The sequence below is a fragment of the Marmota flaviventris genome, chromosome 8 (genome assembly GCF_047511675.1).
Source record: "Marmota flaviventris isolate mMarFla1 chromosome 8, mMarFla1.hap1, whole genome shotgun sequence".
Taxonomy (NCBI): domain Eukaryota; kingdom Metazoa; phylum Chordata; class Mammalia; order Rodentia; family Sciuridae; genus Marmota; species Marmota flaviventris.
The window spans coordinates 125,828,740-125,847,805 of NC_092505.1; the positions used below are offsets into that span (position 1 = coordinate 125,828,740).

General features: G+C 34.1%; 1 protein-coding gene across 4 annotated transcripts in view; it reads left to right on the top strand.

Moving 5' to 3' along the window:
• The window catches only part of Stag1 (STAG1 cohesin complex component), a 373,003-nt gene that overhangs the window by 266,752 nt on the left and 87,185 nt on the right, over nt 1–19,066 (top strand). For all 4 annotated transcript variants that reach the window (XM_071615631.1, XM_027933685.3, XM_071615633.1 and 1 more), the window contains 3 exons: nt 5,939–6,037; nt 6,549–6,628; nt 15,496–15,603. In XM_071615631.1, coding sequence (XP_071471732.1) covers nt 5,939–6,037; nt 6,549–6,628; nt 15,496–15,603 — 287 coding nt within the window. The remainder of the gene's footprint in view (nt 1–5,938; nt 6,038–6,548; nt 6,629–15,495; nt 15,604–19,066) is intronic.

Sequence of the window (19,066 nt, forward strand, 5' to 3'; positions counted from 1 at the left end):
TTTTTTTTGGTCTTGTTTTTGTACCAGGGAGTGAACTCAGGGTCACTCAGCCATTGAGCCACATCCTCAGCCCTTTTTTATTTAGAGACAAAATACAATAGCAGTAGTGAGTTTCACCTCACTGTTGCTGAGGCTGGCTTTGAACTCACAATCCTGCTGCATCAGCCTCCCTAGCTGCTGGAATTACAGGTGTGCACCGTCGCACCTGGCCTCTTACCATCAGTTAAAAAATTATTAAACTGCTTTTATAGAAATCCATTGTCTAGGTGAAGGAGGGGAGGTTGATTTCCCTTGTACATTGTTGATAAAAACATATGAATATTCAGTCAAATGATTTCTTAAATCTCTATCAGCCTCAATTATTTTATTTTTTAAAGATTGCAAGTATTAATAATCCCCTCTACATTTTTCTTTTATCATTCCCACTCTAATCTCTTTGCGTCTCTTTTTCTGAGAATGACAGTCATTGTCTTCCTGTTTCGTTCATCTGATTGAAACTGCACCCTCTTTAACCTGTAGCCTCTGTCTTCAGATTCATCTTATACCTCTTCCAAATGAGCTGATGAAACCTTTGTCTTGATTTTAGAACTTTGGAGGTTATAACCTCATCTGTTCTCCTGAATAAAACAAACTTTTTAAAATTGTAAGTTTTATGCTGTAAGTTGGTCAATAGAAAGAAAATCTCTAACAACTAAAGTAGTTGTTTCTGTAGGTTCTCTACCTAGCCATTTTATTTCTGCCCTTCATGGTGACGCAGAATGTGCCTAATTTTGAAATTATATTAATAATTTATGTATTTTAGACTAAATATCTTAAAATCTTTGAGGATTTATGCTCATGATTCTAATTGCCTTGCTCTTATAGTTTATCTGTATTGTTCTGTACTACTTTTGCTTTTACCATGCCTGTTACTCCATTTTCGGTTGCTACATATGAGTCAGGATAATTTAAAAAGAAAGGGGTATTTTGACTCACAGTTTAAGAAGCCTAAGAGCATGACCTTGGCATCTGCATGGCTTCTGGTAAGGGCTTCACAGCAGTTGGTTTGTAAAGAAGAGGAAAAGCAAGTAAAATTCCCACAATAGCTAACCCATTTCTGCCAGAGAAACATTCATCCACTTATAAAGGCAGACCTTCTCACCACCTTTCAAACTCTCACATTAGAGACCAAGCTTCTGCCTGAGTTTTCAGCAAGAAAAAACTATGCCCAAACCATAGCACCTGTGTGTACATTTATTTTTATACCTCTTAGTATATGCTAATCCCCATATCAGAATCTTTGTAGTGTTTAACAATCTATATTTCTTTAACCCACCTCATTTCTTCTCTTTCTTTTGACTCATCCTGAATCCTGTTTCTCATAAGTTGCCAAAACTGTCCCTCTCAAGGGAATCTTCTGTCTACCCTTGTACTCCTGCCACATACTAACACATACCTTTTTGGACAGTCCACTTGAATTTAGTTCTTCTTAACTCTTTCACAGTATTTCCATTTAAATATTCTCCTGGGAGCATAAATTATTGTCCCTTAAAGATATAACTCATTACGAACCCACGTTTACCGTTATTTATGCAATATTGTTATACCACTTTATGTTTTTTACAGAAGTATTTTGCACAAATGTTAAAAAAGAATCTCTTTGAATAAAGAATCTCTGTTAATACCCAATTCTCTCCTCTAACAAATCATTTTATCCATGTTGCTTTTATTTTCTTATATTTATGTAGTTATTAAAAAATATTTATTGAGCAGTTAATATGCATTAGATGCTGTGTTAAACAGCATTTATATTTGAATAAAATTTTCTTGTAATGGGAAAACAATAAAGCATTAAGTGTACTATAATAGAAATAACTGCAGAGCATAGTAGAGCACTTAACAAAAAAGCAATTGGGAATTTTCATTCCAGCAACAGGTTGTTTTCTAGTTTTCTGAAGTGCTTTCATGAATACCACTTTACCTTATTTAATTTTTAAGGTCCTGTGGTATAGGCAGGACACATTATAGGTGAAGAAACGAGACTTGGGAGGAGAGATGGTTGCTTGCGAATTTTGCTGGACAGGTGAAAATGAAACTCAATTCATGTCCTTACTATATCTATATAGTAAGGTATCAAAAGAATTGTTGAGCAGCTAATATGCACTAGGTGCTGTATTAAACAGCATTCATATTTGCAGATTTTATTTTATTTTTTAATCTGTGGGGTTTTTGGAGAGGATATTGGGGAATGAACACAGGAGTGCTTTATCACTGAACTATATCCCTTACCCTTTTTATTTTTGGAGACAAGGTCTCGTTAAGTTTTTTAGGGCCTTGCTAAATTGCTGAGGCTGGCCTTGAACCTGTGGTCCTCCTGTCTCAGTCTCCCAGGTCACTGGGATTACTGACATGCACCACATGCCCAGCTTATAATTTTTACTGTGTGAACTTGGATGTATTAATTTCATTTTTCTTGGCATTGATGTCAAGTCTATGGTTAGGGAAAAGTCAGTCATGCTATCTTACATCTGAGGTTGTGACTGTACATTGAGACAACTGTCTTCAGCCTTTTACTCATTCATTGTTGATCTTTTTTCATTATATATGTTATATAATACTTTCATCATTGACTTTCCACTTATCTTCCCTCCCGGAAGACCATATCCTTTGAGCCAGTTCTGTAAATCCCCAATTGTTACGCTTGAACCTTGCTACTCTTTTCAATACTGTGTTCTGCCCCAGTTCATTTTTTGTTGCTATAACCATACTCGATTCTGGGTAGTTTATTTTAAAAAGTGGGTTTATTTAGCACATATATGGGGGGCTCAAAGTCCAAGATCAAGCAGCACCATCTAGTCAGCCCCTGGTGAGGACCTTCTTGTTACAACATGGCAAATGATATCGCATAGTAGAAGTGGGTGTGAGAGAGTTTGCAAGGTAAAAGAAAAAGGAGGACAGGGAGGAGCCAGGCTCTCTATTACAACCCAGCCTCTTAGGAACTAATCCACTCCTACCAGACCAGCATTAGTGCCTTCACAAGGGTGGACCCTATTCACTTAACCTCCCACCAGTCTCCACTTCTTACCTGTTTAACCACCTTTTAATACCATTACTTGGGGAACTTGGGACCAAACTCCTAGCAAATGAAGTTTTGGGAAAGAAACTATATCCAAATCATAGTATGTTCCTCTTGCATTGAATGATTACGTGATACTGCCTTATCTGCTATTTTGTGATCTTATCTATGAAGAGATTTAACCTTAACCTAAGTGGAAATTTCTGTAGATCATGATGAGGGCTGCTAGCATTGTCCTTAAGATATCTGCCAAAATTTAAACTTCCACAGTCTTTCAATAAAGGGATGGATAGGGAATAGTCATGCCTCCTCTACCAAGGGGTATGAGTCATTTTTAGGCTCACAGATTCAGAAGAAACTAGGAATTAAAGGTCCTCACCTACATCCACCCAGATATTTTTTAGACCCCACTTCTTTCCTATTGTAGTTCTGATTTTGTCATAGGAAAATTGATTAAATTTGAAGAAAAAAAAGCAACACTAGCCTTTAACTGGCAATTTAATGGCCTGATCTTATTATTTTTTCTCTTTAAGATCATAGTACAATATAGCAGCAAATACTTAGTTCCACAGTCCTTATAGTTAACTGTTATTCACCCTGCTTCCTCAAATGTCAGAATGGTGTACAAGTTAATAGTGCACATTCTTTTTTCACCTACAGGTAAAAACCCTAGCAAAATACAATACTGTTCTGTGTCAGGAATTGTCAGTACTTATCACCATTGGATTCTTCCTCATAACAATCCAGTCTTCAAGTAATCCAACCTCAGAATCTCATCAAAAAAGTTAGGTCACATTCCCTAGAAGCCAAACCTGAGGAATTATTGTGCTAACAGTATAGTTGTGTGTCTTAACAATGTGGATATGTTCTGAAAGATGTGTTACTTGGCCATTTTTTCAGTGAATAAACACAATAACTGCATGTGACTAATCAAAAGATTTTGTAAAGCTGCTGTGAGCTAAACATAGTATATTATTTTATAATAAACTTTTTGCCTATAAGCAGATATATACACTAAAATAATGATAAAACGTATAGCAGATGCATAAGCTAGTAAGTCATGTACTATTGTTGTCAAATATTATATACTGTGCATAATTGTATATGCATAGTAGGTTTGTTTACACCTGCATCAACACAAACACATGAGTAATAAGTTGTGCCATGATGTTATGATGACTACAGTGTCCCTAGATGCTAGGAATTTCTCAATTCCATTGTATCTTCTGGGATCACCTTTGTATATGTAGTCCCTGATTGAGCAAAACATTGTTTTGTAGCACATGATTAGGTTTGTACTCAGGAGTATCCTATTGGAAAATATGATAAAGCAGGAAACAGCCTAACAGGTGGTTTCAGAATAAGTCCAGACTCTGCACAATCTCACAACGAACTCTAGAGAATAAATTACATCTCAAAGTTTGTCCTGCCAGAGTTAAGACAGTTAGGCTGTTTTACCATTATGTCTTTCTACTCTGGTTATGGGCATTAGTCTGGGAAAGGTGAGAGTGGAGTGGAGTGAATAGGAGAGGAAAGGTGAAACATAACCTCTTAGGAATTTCTGTGCCAGGTGGGTCTTTTCAACCATGGTGGTTTCTTCAGAGAAAGGTACGTATAGGAACCATTAGCAGTTGACACAGGCTGAAGAATTAACAAGTAAAGGGAGTTTGGGTGGAGTGTTAATTGCACCTGGTATAAACACTTCAGATTTCTCCTACATGCTATAACTAACCTTAACAGATAATATCACTTCATTCACTGCTGTGCTATAAGTAGTTGAATTAGCTTGCAATTAGCTTGCACTTCTCCATGAATGGGTTCAATGATAGTTCATTGGTAGTTCAGTATCATCTATGGAAGGTGTATTTATGTTATGGATCTTTGCATGTGTAACAAAGTGGGCCCTGTTCCCCAGAATGAGTTACTAAATCTTTTACCAGCATACCCCTGTACTTAGACGTGTGTGTGTGCGCGCTCGCGCGTGTGCGTGTGCTTTTGGGATTTTGTTTTGTTTTATTTTGTTTTTGGAGGGGCAACTGGCATTGAACTCAGAAGCACTCAACCACTGAGCCACTTCCCCAGCCCTAATTTGTATTTTATTTAGCAACAAGGTCTCATTGAGTTGCTTATTGCCTTGCTTTTGTATATGTAGTCCCTGATTGAGAGATGTGGGATGTGGCTCAGTGGTTGAGCGTTCAATCCCCCGTACCAAAAAAAAAAAAAATAATAATCTCTTGAATCCTTTGAGAGTGTTGACTAAATTTCTAGATGATGCCATACACATTCTGTTTACACTGTGATTGCCAACAACCTTTACTCTTAATTAATGACTTTATATTAAAGATATTCTTCTAGTAACTCGCACCCCCAGGACTCTACACTGTGTCATTTTCCCAGTGTTTTGAACATTCTGCTGTTTATCTGTTTCCTTACTACTCTCCTTGGAATTTAAAAGGCATCCAGTAAATATTTGTTGCATGAATAAATGATAACTTTAATATGAAATTAAGTTTTGCCACAGGATTATTCTATAATTACATATAGAACAAATGAGCATTCCCTTCTCTAATTATGAGCATAAGTTAAAAATTCTAAGTATCACCGAATAATATGAGAGATACTCATTATATGGTCAGAGTTGATAAATGTTTGACACAGTTATATTCACAAGAAACTAAGGGATTTTCAATGTATTTTTAAATAAATCTAAATTCAGCACAGACTGTGCAGTTGCTCAGTTTTGTCTGTATTGATTTATAATATGATGTAAGTTGAATGATTAAACTGAAATTATTTTTATTCTTCATAAAGACGTCAGTATTTTTATTATCTTTGTGGCATGGAATTAATGCTGCTTTTGTGTTTTTATTTGTATCTCTGAAGCAAGGGGAAGTCAGACTGAAGTGTTTGAAAGCTCTACAGAGTCTATATACCAATAGAGAATTATTTCCCAAACTGGAGCTATTCACTAACCGATTCAAGGTAAGCATTAAGAACAGTGAGCTTATTATTTTCATAGTTCCTACATTACTTCTCATTATAACCTTGTACTTATAGCTAGTTTATCAAATGACATTACTGTAATAAGTGTTTAATTCCTGTTCTTTATTACATATTCTTTAAATAAACCTGCCTGAAATAAATGAGTATCTACTTTACCACAAATACACACAAGAGTTCTTGTTTCCTTAAAAATGTCTTTCTTGTTTAAAATTATTTCTTTATATATCTTCTTTAATGAATGTATTAATTTTGTAACTAAAGGTTTCCCTGTCACAGTGTTCTGGGAATGCCAGTTGATGAAAAAGATTTTAAATTACAAACATTCTAGCATCTCCTTTGTGAGAGTAGAACTATGAGAATATGATTTCAAGAATAAAGTTTTGCATTTAACCTATCATTAGTGTGGCACATATGCCTCAGAATACATAATCTTAAGTCTTTCTCAGCTTTTTTATATTTATGGTTTATTTTTTTATAACTATTTTTTTAGGATCGCATTGTATCAATGACACTTGACAAAGAATATGATGTTGCTGTGGAAGCTATTCGATTGGTTACTCTAATACTTCAGTGAGTTTATTTTTTAATATTTTGATATTTTAATGGCCTTTTCTCTGCATTATTGATGTCCTTTTCTATATAAAGCCCTTAAATATATTTGTCATTTAGGTTCTACTTTTAATACCTTAAGGTTTTGTTCAAAACAAAGTATTCTTATTTTGATTGTGTGTGGATTTGTTTTGTTTTTGTTTTTCATTTTGACTGTTGTCTCTTTCCTCCATATTAAAGTTCTTTCATACAATCTAGAAAAAATACCAATGAAATATTTTCCTCTTTAAACAAAAACAGAGAAAGAAGTCTTTAAAAGGAAGGTCTCTCAAAAGGGATAGGTTTTTCAAATAGGCTTTTTGGAATGTATATAAAACCAAAAGATAGGAAATAAAGCAGGGGTAATTGTTTTATTTACAAAATAATCAAAAATAGATTTTAAAATAGCAATTTTAAGAAAGCTATTTAAGAAAAATAGCTTTTTTGTTACAAGTTTGACTATAAAAGTAGAATCTGTAAGAGAATGTGATTTCTAGAAAAATAGTTACACATTCTTCTCTACATACTTTATAATGACACACCTATCATGAACTAAATAGCTATACAGGGGTCTACTGATGCTTGAGTTCTTTATACCTTTTTGCCTTTACACCATGCTTTTTATTATTTTGGCTTTATAATATATTTTAAAATCCAGCCTCTTCTCTTATTGGTAGATTCTCTGGTCTATTTAAAATCCTTTTTTCTATGATAAGAATTTTTAAAATATACTTGTCAGTTGCTTCAAAATTTTGGTTAGTATTTTAAATATTAGAACTTCATGGAACTTTAGGAGAAAATGGAAGTTTTTATTATGTCATATCATTTATTCATGAAAAGATGCATTTCTCTGTTGAGATATCATTAGGTCTTATACATAGAGCTCAATTTTCCATGGTGATCTTCTGTGTTATTTAGTATATGTTAATTCTTAAAAACTTTATAGTTTCATTGCTATATAATTAGTATTTAGTATTTTCTACTTCTTGTTTTGGGGGGTTTCTTATGTTTTGAGGCAGGGTCTCACTAAGTTGCTTAGGGCCTCACTAATTGGTTGAATCTGGCCTCAAACTTGCTATCCTCCTACCTCTGCCTCCTGAGTTGCTTGGATTATAGGCCACTATGCCTAGCTTCTACTTGGTTGTTGCTGAGGTATAGAAACCTTCAATTTTTATGTTAGTTTTATAGGTATACCGGATTAGAACTCTCATTTCTTCTGATGTTTTGTTCATTCTCTTTACTTGTACTATGTAAGTTACATTATTTGCAAACAATTTCACTTCCTAACCTTACAAGTTTTCATCTCTTGTCAAATTGCATAACCAGTTCCTTTATTACTATTAACAGTGTCACTGATAGAAGACAGTTTTGTTCTTGTTCTGGGGAGGCAATTAAAGTTTTTAGTTTCTGTGATTTCTATGGTATCTTTTGGTCTATGATAAAATTTTCCCTTTGTATATGAGTTTCCTGAGATTTTCCTTTTATCCACTAATGAACCTGAATTAAATTAATAAATTTGTCTAGTGGTAAGCACCCCTTGCATTTCTAGAATAAATTCTATTTGAACATGATACAGTTCTGTTTTGTTTAAATACAGTATTATATACACATCTGTGATCATTAATAAATTTGACATTTTAGAATTAAATTTATTTTTTAAGCACATGCATAAAAACAAAAATTGTAAGGGGCTAAAGATATGACTCAATTATAACTCAATTATCTACTCAATGGTAGAATGTTTGCCTAACACATGAAAGGCCTTGGGTTTGATCCCCATCACCACAGAAAAGAGTATAAATAAATGTAAATAAAATTGTACATAGTAATGGGGTAGCATGATATTTTGGTACATGTGTAATGTTGAAATTAGGTTAAATATGTGGATCTCCTCAAACATTTATCATTTCTTTGTGGTAGAAACTTTGAAAATCCTTTCCTCTTTTTGAAGTAAATATATACATTATCCTTATCTATAGTCATCCTGCTGTCCCATATTAAACTTGAACATCTGTGTAACTAACTCAGTAGCCATTTATTGGGGTCTCTTCACCCTTCCCTTTCTCTTAATCTCCCCAGCCTCTCCTAAATACCATTCTGCCCTCAACTTCTACATCAGTTTTTTGTTTTTTTTTTTTACATTCCACATATATGCCTGGCTTATTTCACCTAACTCTAGTTCTATCATCCTTTTTCATGGCTGAATTGTTTCCTTTTTGTATATGTATCACCTTTTCTTTCTCCATTTATTAGTTGATAGATACTTTGATTGCTTCCATTTTTTGGCTATTGTGAGTAGTGCTGCAGTGAACCTGAGTATAGACGTCTCTTCCATGTTGGGATTTTATTTCCTTAGAATATATACTCAGTAGGGGGTAGATATATGATCTATATTTGTAGATCATATGGTAGTTCTGTTTTTAATTTTTTTAAGTTGTACTGGACCAAATATCTTTATTTTATTTATTTATTTATTTTTATGTGGTACTGAGGATTGAACCTAGTGCCCTACCAGTGCCAAGCAAGCTCTCTACCACTGAGCTACAACCCCAGCTCTGTTTTTAATTTTTTGAAGGAATATACATACTGTTTTCTACAAGGACTGAACTAATTTACATTCCCACTAACAGTATGAGTTTCCTTAACTCCTACCAACACTTGATATCTTTAGTCTTTTTGATAGTAGCCATCTTACTAGGATGAGTTGACAACCTTTTGTTGTGGTGGTGGTGGTAGTGTTTTGCACTACTGGTGATTGAACCCAGGGATGTTTTACCTCTGAGCCACATCCCTGGGGTTTTTTTTATTTTTCATTTTGAGACAGGGTCTTTCTAAATTGCTGAGACTGGCCTCAAGCTTCTGATCTTCCTGTCTCACCCTCCCAAGTTGCTAGGACTATAGCCCAGTTTTAATCAGATTGGATTTTTACTATTGGAGTTTTTGAAGTTCATTGCAAGTTCTGGATGTTAACCTCTTGTCAGGTATATAGTTTGGAAATACTTCCTCCCATTCTATATGTTGTACATCTCTTTACTGTACCTTTGCTGTACAAACACTTACTAGTTTAATGTAATACCATTTTAGCTTTTATTTCCTGTACTTTTCTGCTCTTGTTTCCTCTGCTCTTGGGGTCTTCTCCAGAATATTCCTTGGCCTTTCCAATATCCCTCAAGCACTTCCCCTGTTTTGTTTTATTGATTTCATGTCTTACATAAGTCTTTAGTCCATGTACAGTCGATTTTTTTTAATTTTATTTATTTTATTCATTTTAGTTATTGATGGACCTTTATTTTTTATTTATATGTGGTGCTGAGAATCAAATCCAGTGCTTCACATATTTGAGGCAAGCACTCTGCCACTGAGCCACAACCCCAGCTCCTACAGTTGGTTTTTGAAATGGGTGAGAAATGGGGGTCTCATTTTATTCTGTGTGTGGATATCCAATTTTCCTAGTACCATTTACTGAAAATACCATCTCTTCTCCCATGTGTATTCTTTGGATCTTTGGTGAAAGTTAGTTGACTATAGATGCTTGTGTTTACTTCTAGTCTATTTTGTTCCATTGGTCTATGTCTCTTTTTTACCAGTCCTGTGTTGTTTTGATTACTACAGCTTTATAATTTATTTTGAAGTCAGGTAATATATATCTCCTGCTTTGTTCTTTTTATTGAAGATTGCTTTGGATATTGGTGGTATTTTGTGAACCCATACAAATTTTAGTGCTATTTTTCTAGTTCTGTTGAGAATGTCATTGGTACTTTGATAGGGATTGCACTGAATCTTTTGATCACTTTGGGCGGTATAGACATTTTAAAAACACTAATCCTTTCAACCCATGAACCATGGGATCTCTTTTCATTTACATGTGCCCTCTTCAGTTTCTTTCACTGGCATTTTATAGATTGCATTGTAGAAATCTTTTACCTTTTTGTTAAACTTATCCTTTTGTATTTTACTATTTTTTGTAAGTATTATAAATGGGATTACTGTGTTGATTCCTATTTCAGATAATTTGCTGTTGGTGTATAGCAGTGCTGCTGAAGGTTTTTTTGTTTTGTTTTGTTTTGTTTTGTTTTGTTTTGAAATGATGATTTTGTATCCTGCAACTTTGCTGAGTTAATTTATTAGTTGTAATTGTTTTCTTCCAGCAGAGTGTTTGGGTTTTGTTGTTGATTTTATGTATAAGAGGAGGTTAGTCATTGGTAAAGCATTTGCCTAAGATCATGTCATCTGCAAACAGTGACAATTTGATGATGACTTTTTCAGTTTGGATGCCCTTTATTTCTTTCTCTTGCCTAATTGCTCTGGCTAGAGTTTTGTTTTGTTTTTTAATTTTATTTTTTAAATTTCTTCTAATTAGTTATGCATGACAGTAGAATAGATTTTGACACATTGTACACAATGTGGCACAACTTCTTCCTTTGGCTGAACATGGTATAGAATCACACTGGTAGTGTAATCATACATGTATAGGGTAGTAATGTCCGTTTCATTCCACCATCCTTCACATAACCACACCCTCTCCTCTCACTCCCCTCTGCACAGTCAAAATTTACTTCATTCTTCCATAACCCCCACCTCCATTATGGATTAGCATCCACTTATCAAAGAAAACATTCAGTCTTTGCTGTTTCGGGTTTGGCTTATTTCACATAACATGATGTTCTCCAACTCCATCCGTTCACCTGCAAATGCCATAATTTCATTTTCCTTTAGGGATGAGTAGTATTCCATTGTGTATATATATATACACCACATTATCTTTGTCCATTCATCTGATGAAGGGCGTCTAGGTTGGTTCCGTAGTTGAGCTATTGTGAATTGAGCTCCTATAAACTACTTTACCACATCCTCAGCTTTTTTCACTTTTTATTTTGAGACAGGATCTTGCTAAGTTGCTTAAGTCCTTGCTAAATTGCTGAGGCTTATCTCTAACTTGTGATTCTCCTCCCTCAGCATCCTGAATTGATGGGATTACATGCATGCACCACCACACCCTGCTTTAAGCTATTGTGCTAATTGTTTTATCACCATAATGAAATTGTGCAGAGAATGACCTGTACAAAACACAATAAATTGTTCAAAGATTAGTCTGTTCCCTTTGCAAGGACTGAATAATTCAGTATTTGGTATTCAAAATTTAGTCTTCAGTCTTCATTTTTGGATGAATCATTGGGTATGTGTCACAATCTATGCTTTTAACCAGATTTTAATAGAAAAATGGCGTTTTGACCCAGTTGGAAGTTGAAAAAATGTTTGGTTTCATGTATCACATAATACAAAATTGCTCCCCACGAAATAATACCAGGTGGAGTTATACATCTTGTCAAACTCCTTGATATGGGTTGAAGTATTCTTTTCCATATTTCTTCAACGCCTCAATAGTGTACTCCATTAGATCCGGTTGTATCTTTCCTGTATGTCCGTTATTTTTGGTTACTGCCTTGCCATACATAGTTACTTTGGAGCAGGATCTGGCTGACTGAAATAGGAGAGGTAATGGCATGGTTTGGGATCAGAGGGAACTGCCATTATTACTGAAACCATGGCACATCTCTGTTTTCCAGTTTTATTATAGAGAACTCAATAGTATATTTTTGTTTTCCACAACAACAACAAAAAAAAAAGTTTAAAGCTTTCCTTTCTATTTTATTCTGTTATCTCAGAATATGTTCTGAATGTTCTGGTCAATTTTTTGTATTTTATTAATATGCTTAGAAACATTAGAGCTGAGGAGGTTAGTCAGTGGTAAAGCATTTGCCTAATATGCACAATGCCCTGAGTTTGATCCCTGGCACTACAAAATAAGTAAATAAAAACAATATATATACACATATTGCATATAATTGTATACATATTTATTTTGTTGAATTTATACATTGTTTCATTCATATTATTTCCTGTCTACTTTTTAAGGATAATGTATAAAAGTCTTATAATTGTTGCCTTACCTTTCCTCCTGAGTGTTGATCATACAATATTTTTCATAATCAATTATGAAGAGTTTTATTTCCCCTCTAAAATCTATTTTAAAGTATTTGGCCCTTAGGTTTTCTGGTGAATTTAACCAGCTATTGATTGATACCTTTGCCCTGAATAATACAGTATCCTAACATTCTAACCACTCATATATTTCAGTGGTATTGTCTGGAATTTGAGATGAGATCTGTATCATTAGACTGTATGTATATATATCTGACTGCCTGCCTTTTTTATTTAGTTTCAGTACTTGGTCATTTAGACAGCTCGTTTATTTTTTACTTTGATATTTCTTCTTCCTTTTTTTCCAGAAGAGTAATTATTTCAGTCTCCAAAGATTATCTAAATAAGTTAGATTTCTTCCTTCAAGGGTGTTTTCAAACCTTCTGAGACTTGTTTGCCTGGAAAAATTCTACTTTTCCCACAAATGTACAAGATTGAGTGGTTTTATAAGTGCGTAGATTCTATTCCCAGTAGTGTTGGTGGGGAATGAATGAATAAACTACTGGGTTAGAAATAAGTGAGAATAGAGTTGTAAAGAAAATACAGAATTCGAGCTGGGGTTGTGGCTCAGTGGCAGAGTGCTTGCCTTGCACATGTGAGACACTGGGTTCAATCCTCGGCACCACGTAAAAAAATAAATAAACTAAAGACATTGTGTCCATATATAACTGCATGTTTATTAAGGGTGGAAAGAGCAGATAATGTCTTAATTTAAGTATGAAATTGTTAACACTATAGTTCTGTCAGATATTCTAAATGCATTGGCGACATTGGTGCTTTTGTGAATTCCTCATAGATCTCTACAACTCCTGGCATTTATGTTTTCTGTGTGGAAATTGCTTGCCCTAAAGGTAGTTCTTTTGGGTAGAGTCTTTTAAATCTATTCAGAAATGTTCCTTTTCAATATTCCATACATGGCCTAAAGGAAATCAAGACCATTCATGAATGGTTGAAGTACTATGCACTCCCTGGTATCCATACTCTCTTGTTTCTCCTACCGTGGACTGCTCCACAAACATTTTATCTTTAGAACTCTTTAATCCCTGCACCAGATACTAGTTTCTAAAATTTCTTATAATTTTAAAGGATATTCATAACGTTTTCATTGAAATTTTCTGAAACTTGGTGTTCTAGATTAGCTTAGGGAAAGGTTTCAGAGTACCACAACACTCTGATATCTCTGTCTTTAAAGAAACCATATTAGTAACATATGGTGGAACCCCACCCACTGCTTGTAATCCCACCTATTTGTAATTGTACCTACTCCGGAAGCCTGAGGCAGTAATATCACAAATTCAAGGCCAGCCTAGGCAATTTAGCCAGACAGTGTCCCAAAATAAAATAGAAAGGCCTGAGGAAGTAGTGCAGTGGTAGTGCCCCAGGTTCAATTCCAGTAAATAAAGTTAGAAAATTAAGAAATTTTTTCTACCAATTATGTTGCTCAGTCTCCTAATTTCTAGTTACTTATTATTTTGTTGGGTAATAAGCTAAGCATCCCAACCCAGCTTTCCTGTATCTGATAACATGTGCATGAAAAAATTAATTTGACCTTGTTTTACTTGATTGTGAGATCTCTGCCATACTAAAACTTCCCAAAACTTCAGGTAAAGTTAAATATAACATCCTGTTACATTCCATCCATCTATTTGATACACATCGTTTTCCTTTCATTTTTGAGCTTGGGTTCTTAAGATGTCATGTTAAATTGTTTTGTTTTGATATTAAACTGTTAATTTTCGAGGGTATTAGCTAGTGGACTAATGATATCTAACTTGGGAAACAACCCTAGCCTTACACCCCTCCTTATAATTTTTGGTATAAATTGGACATAGAGAGAGACATTTGTGCTTTAGAGCAAAAAGCCTCTTGTTATAATCTAATGCTCTTCTTTGGTAGTCTTAAAATTGTGTCTTTCAATTATAATTTCATAACCCCAAGAATATGGAATGGATAGATAAAGAAAGTAAGTTCATGTACTAGCCAGTCTACTTATACTTACTGTTATTTCCCAGCAACTATTGACAGTTGTCTTCTTTGCTAACACTACTCTGTTTTTCTGGCTTATAATATTGGAACAGAGATTGTTGAGGGAAAAATGTTTCTAGGCTGACTACCATCCTTGATTTTTTTTTTTCCTGACCAGATCATTCTAATTTTACATGATAGATTCCTCAACATCCTAGTTCCTGAGGCATCTCCAGATGTGAATTTGGGGCATGAGCTCTAAACCCCTACATGTTGTCAAAAATGTGTACATTTTTTGTTTCCCATATAGTTGTTGTTAATCTTTAATTATATCAGACATTTTAAAACAGTCATAATATGGATATTCTTGGTGGGGGGAGTACTTAAAGACACATTATGACCAACTAAAAAATGATGCAGACTTTTTAAGAATGCCTGAATAGAAAGTTGAGAAAAGAATGGTTTTTCCTACAGAATCCATTTATTAAGAAGACCAAATAGTACTGTAAATATGGTGCTAAAATGTAATTTTAAAAATACAGTTCTGGAAAGAAGACTTATATAGCACAGTAATTTCTCTGAAACAAGGACAAAAATATTGCCAGAACATATCAACAAAAATCTTATGCACATTTAAAGAGCTTAATAGTCATTGTTTAAGAATATGTGTGTGTGTAAGTATTATATATTTTATTTTCTCCCTGTTTTATCTATATATTCTGAACATTTTATAATGATTGTGTCTTTCATATAGTGAAATAGTACTTTCAAAGTAAGATAAGGCGGAAACTAAAATCAGTGTGCCTTCAACTTTTATGATGAACTTTCAAATTTTGAAATAACAGGAGAACTGAAAATATGTGCTTATTTTGGTTCAGCTATTAACTTTCTGAAATTTTCAGTGGAAGTGAAGAAGCCCTTTCCAATGAAGACTGTGAAAATGTTTACCACTTGGTTTATTCAGCACATCGCCCTGTTGCTGTGGCAGCGGGAGAGTTCCTTCACAAAAAGTGAGTTATTTTTCAAAACTTATGTATTTTGTTTTTTTTGTTGTTTTAGAGTTAGTAGAAGACAGTAGTAGTAATTGAACAGAGTATTAAAAAATGTGCATATCACCTTTCTCAGCTATCATAGCTTCATAAACTTTACACATTATAAATTATATTCCTGAGAATGGTATGTCTTTTGATATATCTATTTTTCCCTGATATGTGAAAAGATGATTCCCAGCTAGGTGGTGAAATTGGGAAAGTATATGAAGTTTATAAAAGCTCCCCAGGTAGGGCTGGGGATGTGGCTCAAGTGGTAGCGCGCTCACCTGGCATACGTGCGGCCTGGGTTCGATCCTCAGCACTACAAAGAAAGATGTTGTGTCCGCCAATAACTAAAAATTAAATATTAAAATTCTCTCTCTCTCTCTCTCTCTCTCTCTCTCTCTCCCCCCCACCACCTTAAAAAAAAAAAAAGCTCCCCAGGTAATGATATTTCATTTTACTAATTTTTTTTCTTTTAAAATTTTGAGTTCCAATCTTACCTTTTCAACATTTATAATTTAAATGTTCTGTAGTATCACCTTTAAAATGCCTCCCCACTTTTCATGGTTTTTTTTCCCCTGTTCTCTCCATAAAAAACAGTAAACTATAGTGATTATGAAAGTTATATTTACAGTTAAAGTTTAAATTTTTTGAATTTTTTAAAAACTTGTTAAATTTATTTTGGCAAAACATCAAATTAATGAGAATTAATAAGCATAAATACTTATGAAATACATTTTTATTATGGTTTACTACTGTATGTTTTATAACAGTAGGATCATTTATTTTCATAATACAAACATATTGGTTATATGTGTACCTTTTGCTTTTTTTTTTTTTTAATTTTTTTTTTAGTTGCATTTGGACACAATACCTTTATTTTATTTATTTTTATGTGGTGCTGTAGATCAAACCCAGCATCTTGCACGTTTTAGGCAAGCGCTCTACCACCGAGCCACAACCCCAGCCCCTATTTTTTGCTTTTTTGATTGTGGATTTAACTTAGTGGCTTTGATTATTGGCAGGTGAACCTAAAAGTCCATTATGTACTAATTAGTGATTGTGCACGAATGTAAATCATACACTGGGCAGTTGTTGCACCTGGCTGATTAACTTTGATAATGAGCAGATCTGTCTCTTCTTCAAGTATCTACATCACAGTGCCTCAAGAACAGATTTTTCTCTAAGTAGTTGTACTACTCAAAGTGGGAAAAGTTGTTTCAATATGATTTTTTTTTCTGAAATAGAAACCAACTATAGTTTATCCTGGTAATAAAAGTGAAGAGGAAGAAAAATCAAAGTTTTGAGGCATGATTTTTTAAAAATTATATTGAACTGGTCACTCAGACATACATGTATGGCTAAGAAAATAATGCAATTTCCATATTTATCTTGAGATGTCATCTGTCACACATATCAAGGATGTATTGTAGCCTTAAATTCCATTGTTTTCATGATTGTTATAGTTGGTCTCTATTCCATATGTAACTTTTCAAATAGCTTTGTGTTAGAATTTGAAACTTCTGTAGCTTCAAAGAGAAAATAGAGTTTGGCTCTCTCTAGAAAAGAGAATATAATCTCTAGCATTTGAGTTAGAAAGAGCCTTGGATATATTTATTTTATCTGTATCATTTGAATAAGTTTGAGATATTTGCTAACATTTTTTATATTGGGACACTTTACCTAAAAATTTATTATTTGTTTGTGAAAATGAAGCCTATTCTTGTGCAAGTAAATGAAGACTTCCTTAATTAACTGATTTTTAAGCCCCTGCCCTGGAGCAATTCACATTTTAATAATTTTTAATTTTTTAATGATTTCTTTAAACATTCATTTACCATTTAATATAATTACCTTTTAAAATATTTTTTCTTTACTTTAACATTTTTTTAAATTAAAATCTTAACAATATATAGCAGCCCCAGAAATTCTAGGATTATGTCAAAAATACTTGAATCTGTGCTTGTGCACACAATATCTTAAAGTCTACAAGCCATGCACACAGTCTTAACCAGTCATCCAAATGATAGTAAGCTGAAATGGATATTTTAAAGTCATCCAAAAATCCACATTTTTTTTTTAGTTTAGAAGCCTAAGCTAACTTCTTGCCACAGTCTGGCTGGGCACAAATGCCGCAGTCTGGCTGGGCACACAATCACGAGCCACCACACAGCTTGTAGATTCAAACAGCAACTCTTTATTCCCGAACTCACACCAGCCGTCTACAATCACGTTCTGGGGAAATCCACGTTCTCTGCCCAAATCCACGTTCTCTGCCCAAATTCACACCCACTGGGCTTCTATCTCCAAAATATACTGTCTGAATCCCGTGAGAACTCAAGGGGAACTCAGGCAGCAGGATACGCCCTATTCCCAGCAGGAATAATCTTAAACCTTAAACCTGGAACCTAAACTGGGAACGCCCTAAACACGATTATCTTAAAACCGGAATCACCCTAATCTGCCTTGGTCCTTGAGCAAGGTCACCTACATTCAATGTCGCTGCAACATGTCAGCAACATGGGGTACGCTGGCAAGGAAATTGTCATACCTACTTGGCTAATGGCTCCCAGCAACTTCTCAGTAATATATATATAATAAATGCATTATCCAAACTCGTATATTTTAGTTACCAAGGACCCTCAGAATTTTTATTTGCCACCCCTCTGAAAGCTACCCACAACACAAAACCATCTCTTTAACTATAGCTTCAAGATAAGGCTTATATGTCCCCCAGCCAAACAAAACACAAATTTTCTGTTGCAGTTTTCCACTTGGGATCTTTTTGTTTTCATATCACGTGAAATTTTTCTTATTTTCTTCAGTTATTTACCTTTCATGTGAGAGGCAAACTTTGACTTCCATATGTAAACTAGCCCATGCTATTTGTCTGTCTCCATGTTCTTATTTTTTATAAAAGCTGAGATTCTTTTTATAAAAGAATCAGGGTTTTGTCTTTGGTCACTGCTATATCCTTTTTATCTAGAGCAATGACTGGAAATAAGGGACTTAAGGACCTTTAGCAGTCAAGTTTTATTAGAATAAGTCTACTTAACAAATGAAATTTTTCAGATAATTTCATAGTCATATTTTAGAAAGTTAGTCACTAAATGATACTTTTCTAACTGTAACATGAATGTCATTTTACTGAAAACATTTGGGTGAGCATTGTTAATTGGTAATAGGTTATAAGTAACAGGTAATGATTAAAAATATGAATTTTCATATTTTCTGGAACATTTGGTTAAATTCTATAATTATGTGATTGTGAAATCAATATCTAAGAAAATAAAACTAAATTACAGGACTGGGGACATAGTTCAGTGACAGAGTGCTTGCCTAACACAGAGACGGCCCTGGGTTCAATCCCTAGCACCACTAAAGACAAAATCAACCTATAAAATTATGTACTCTAGTATTAATCATATAGGATATTATC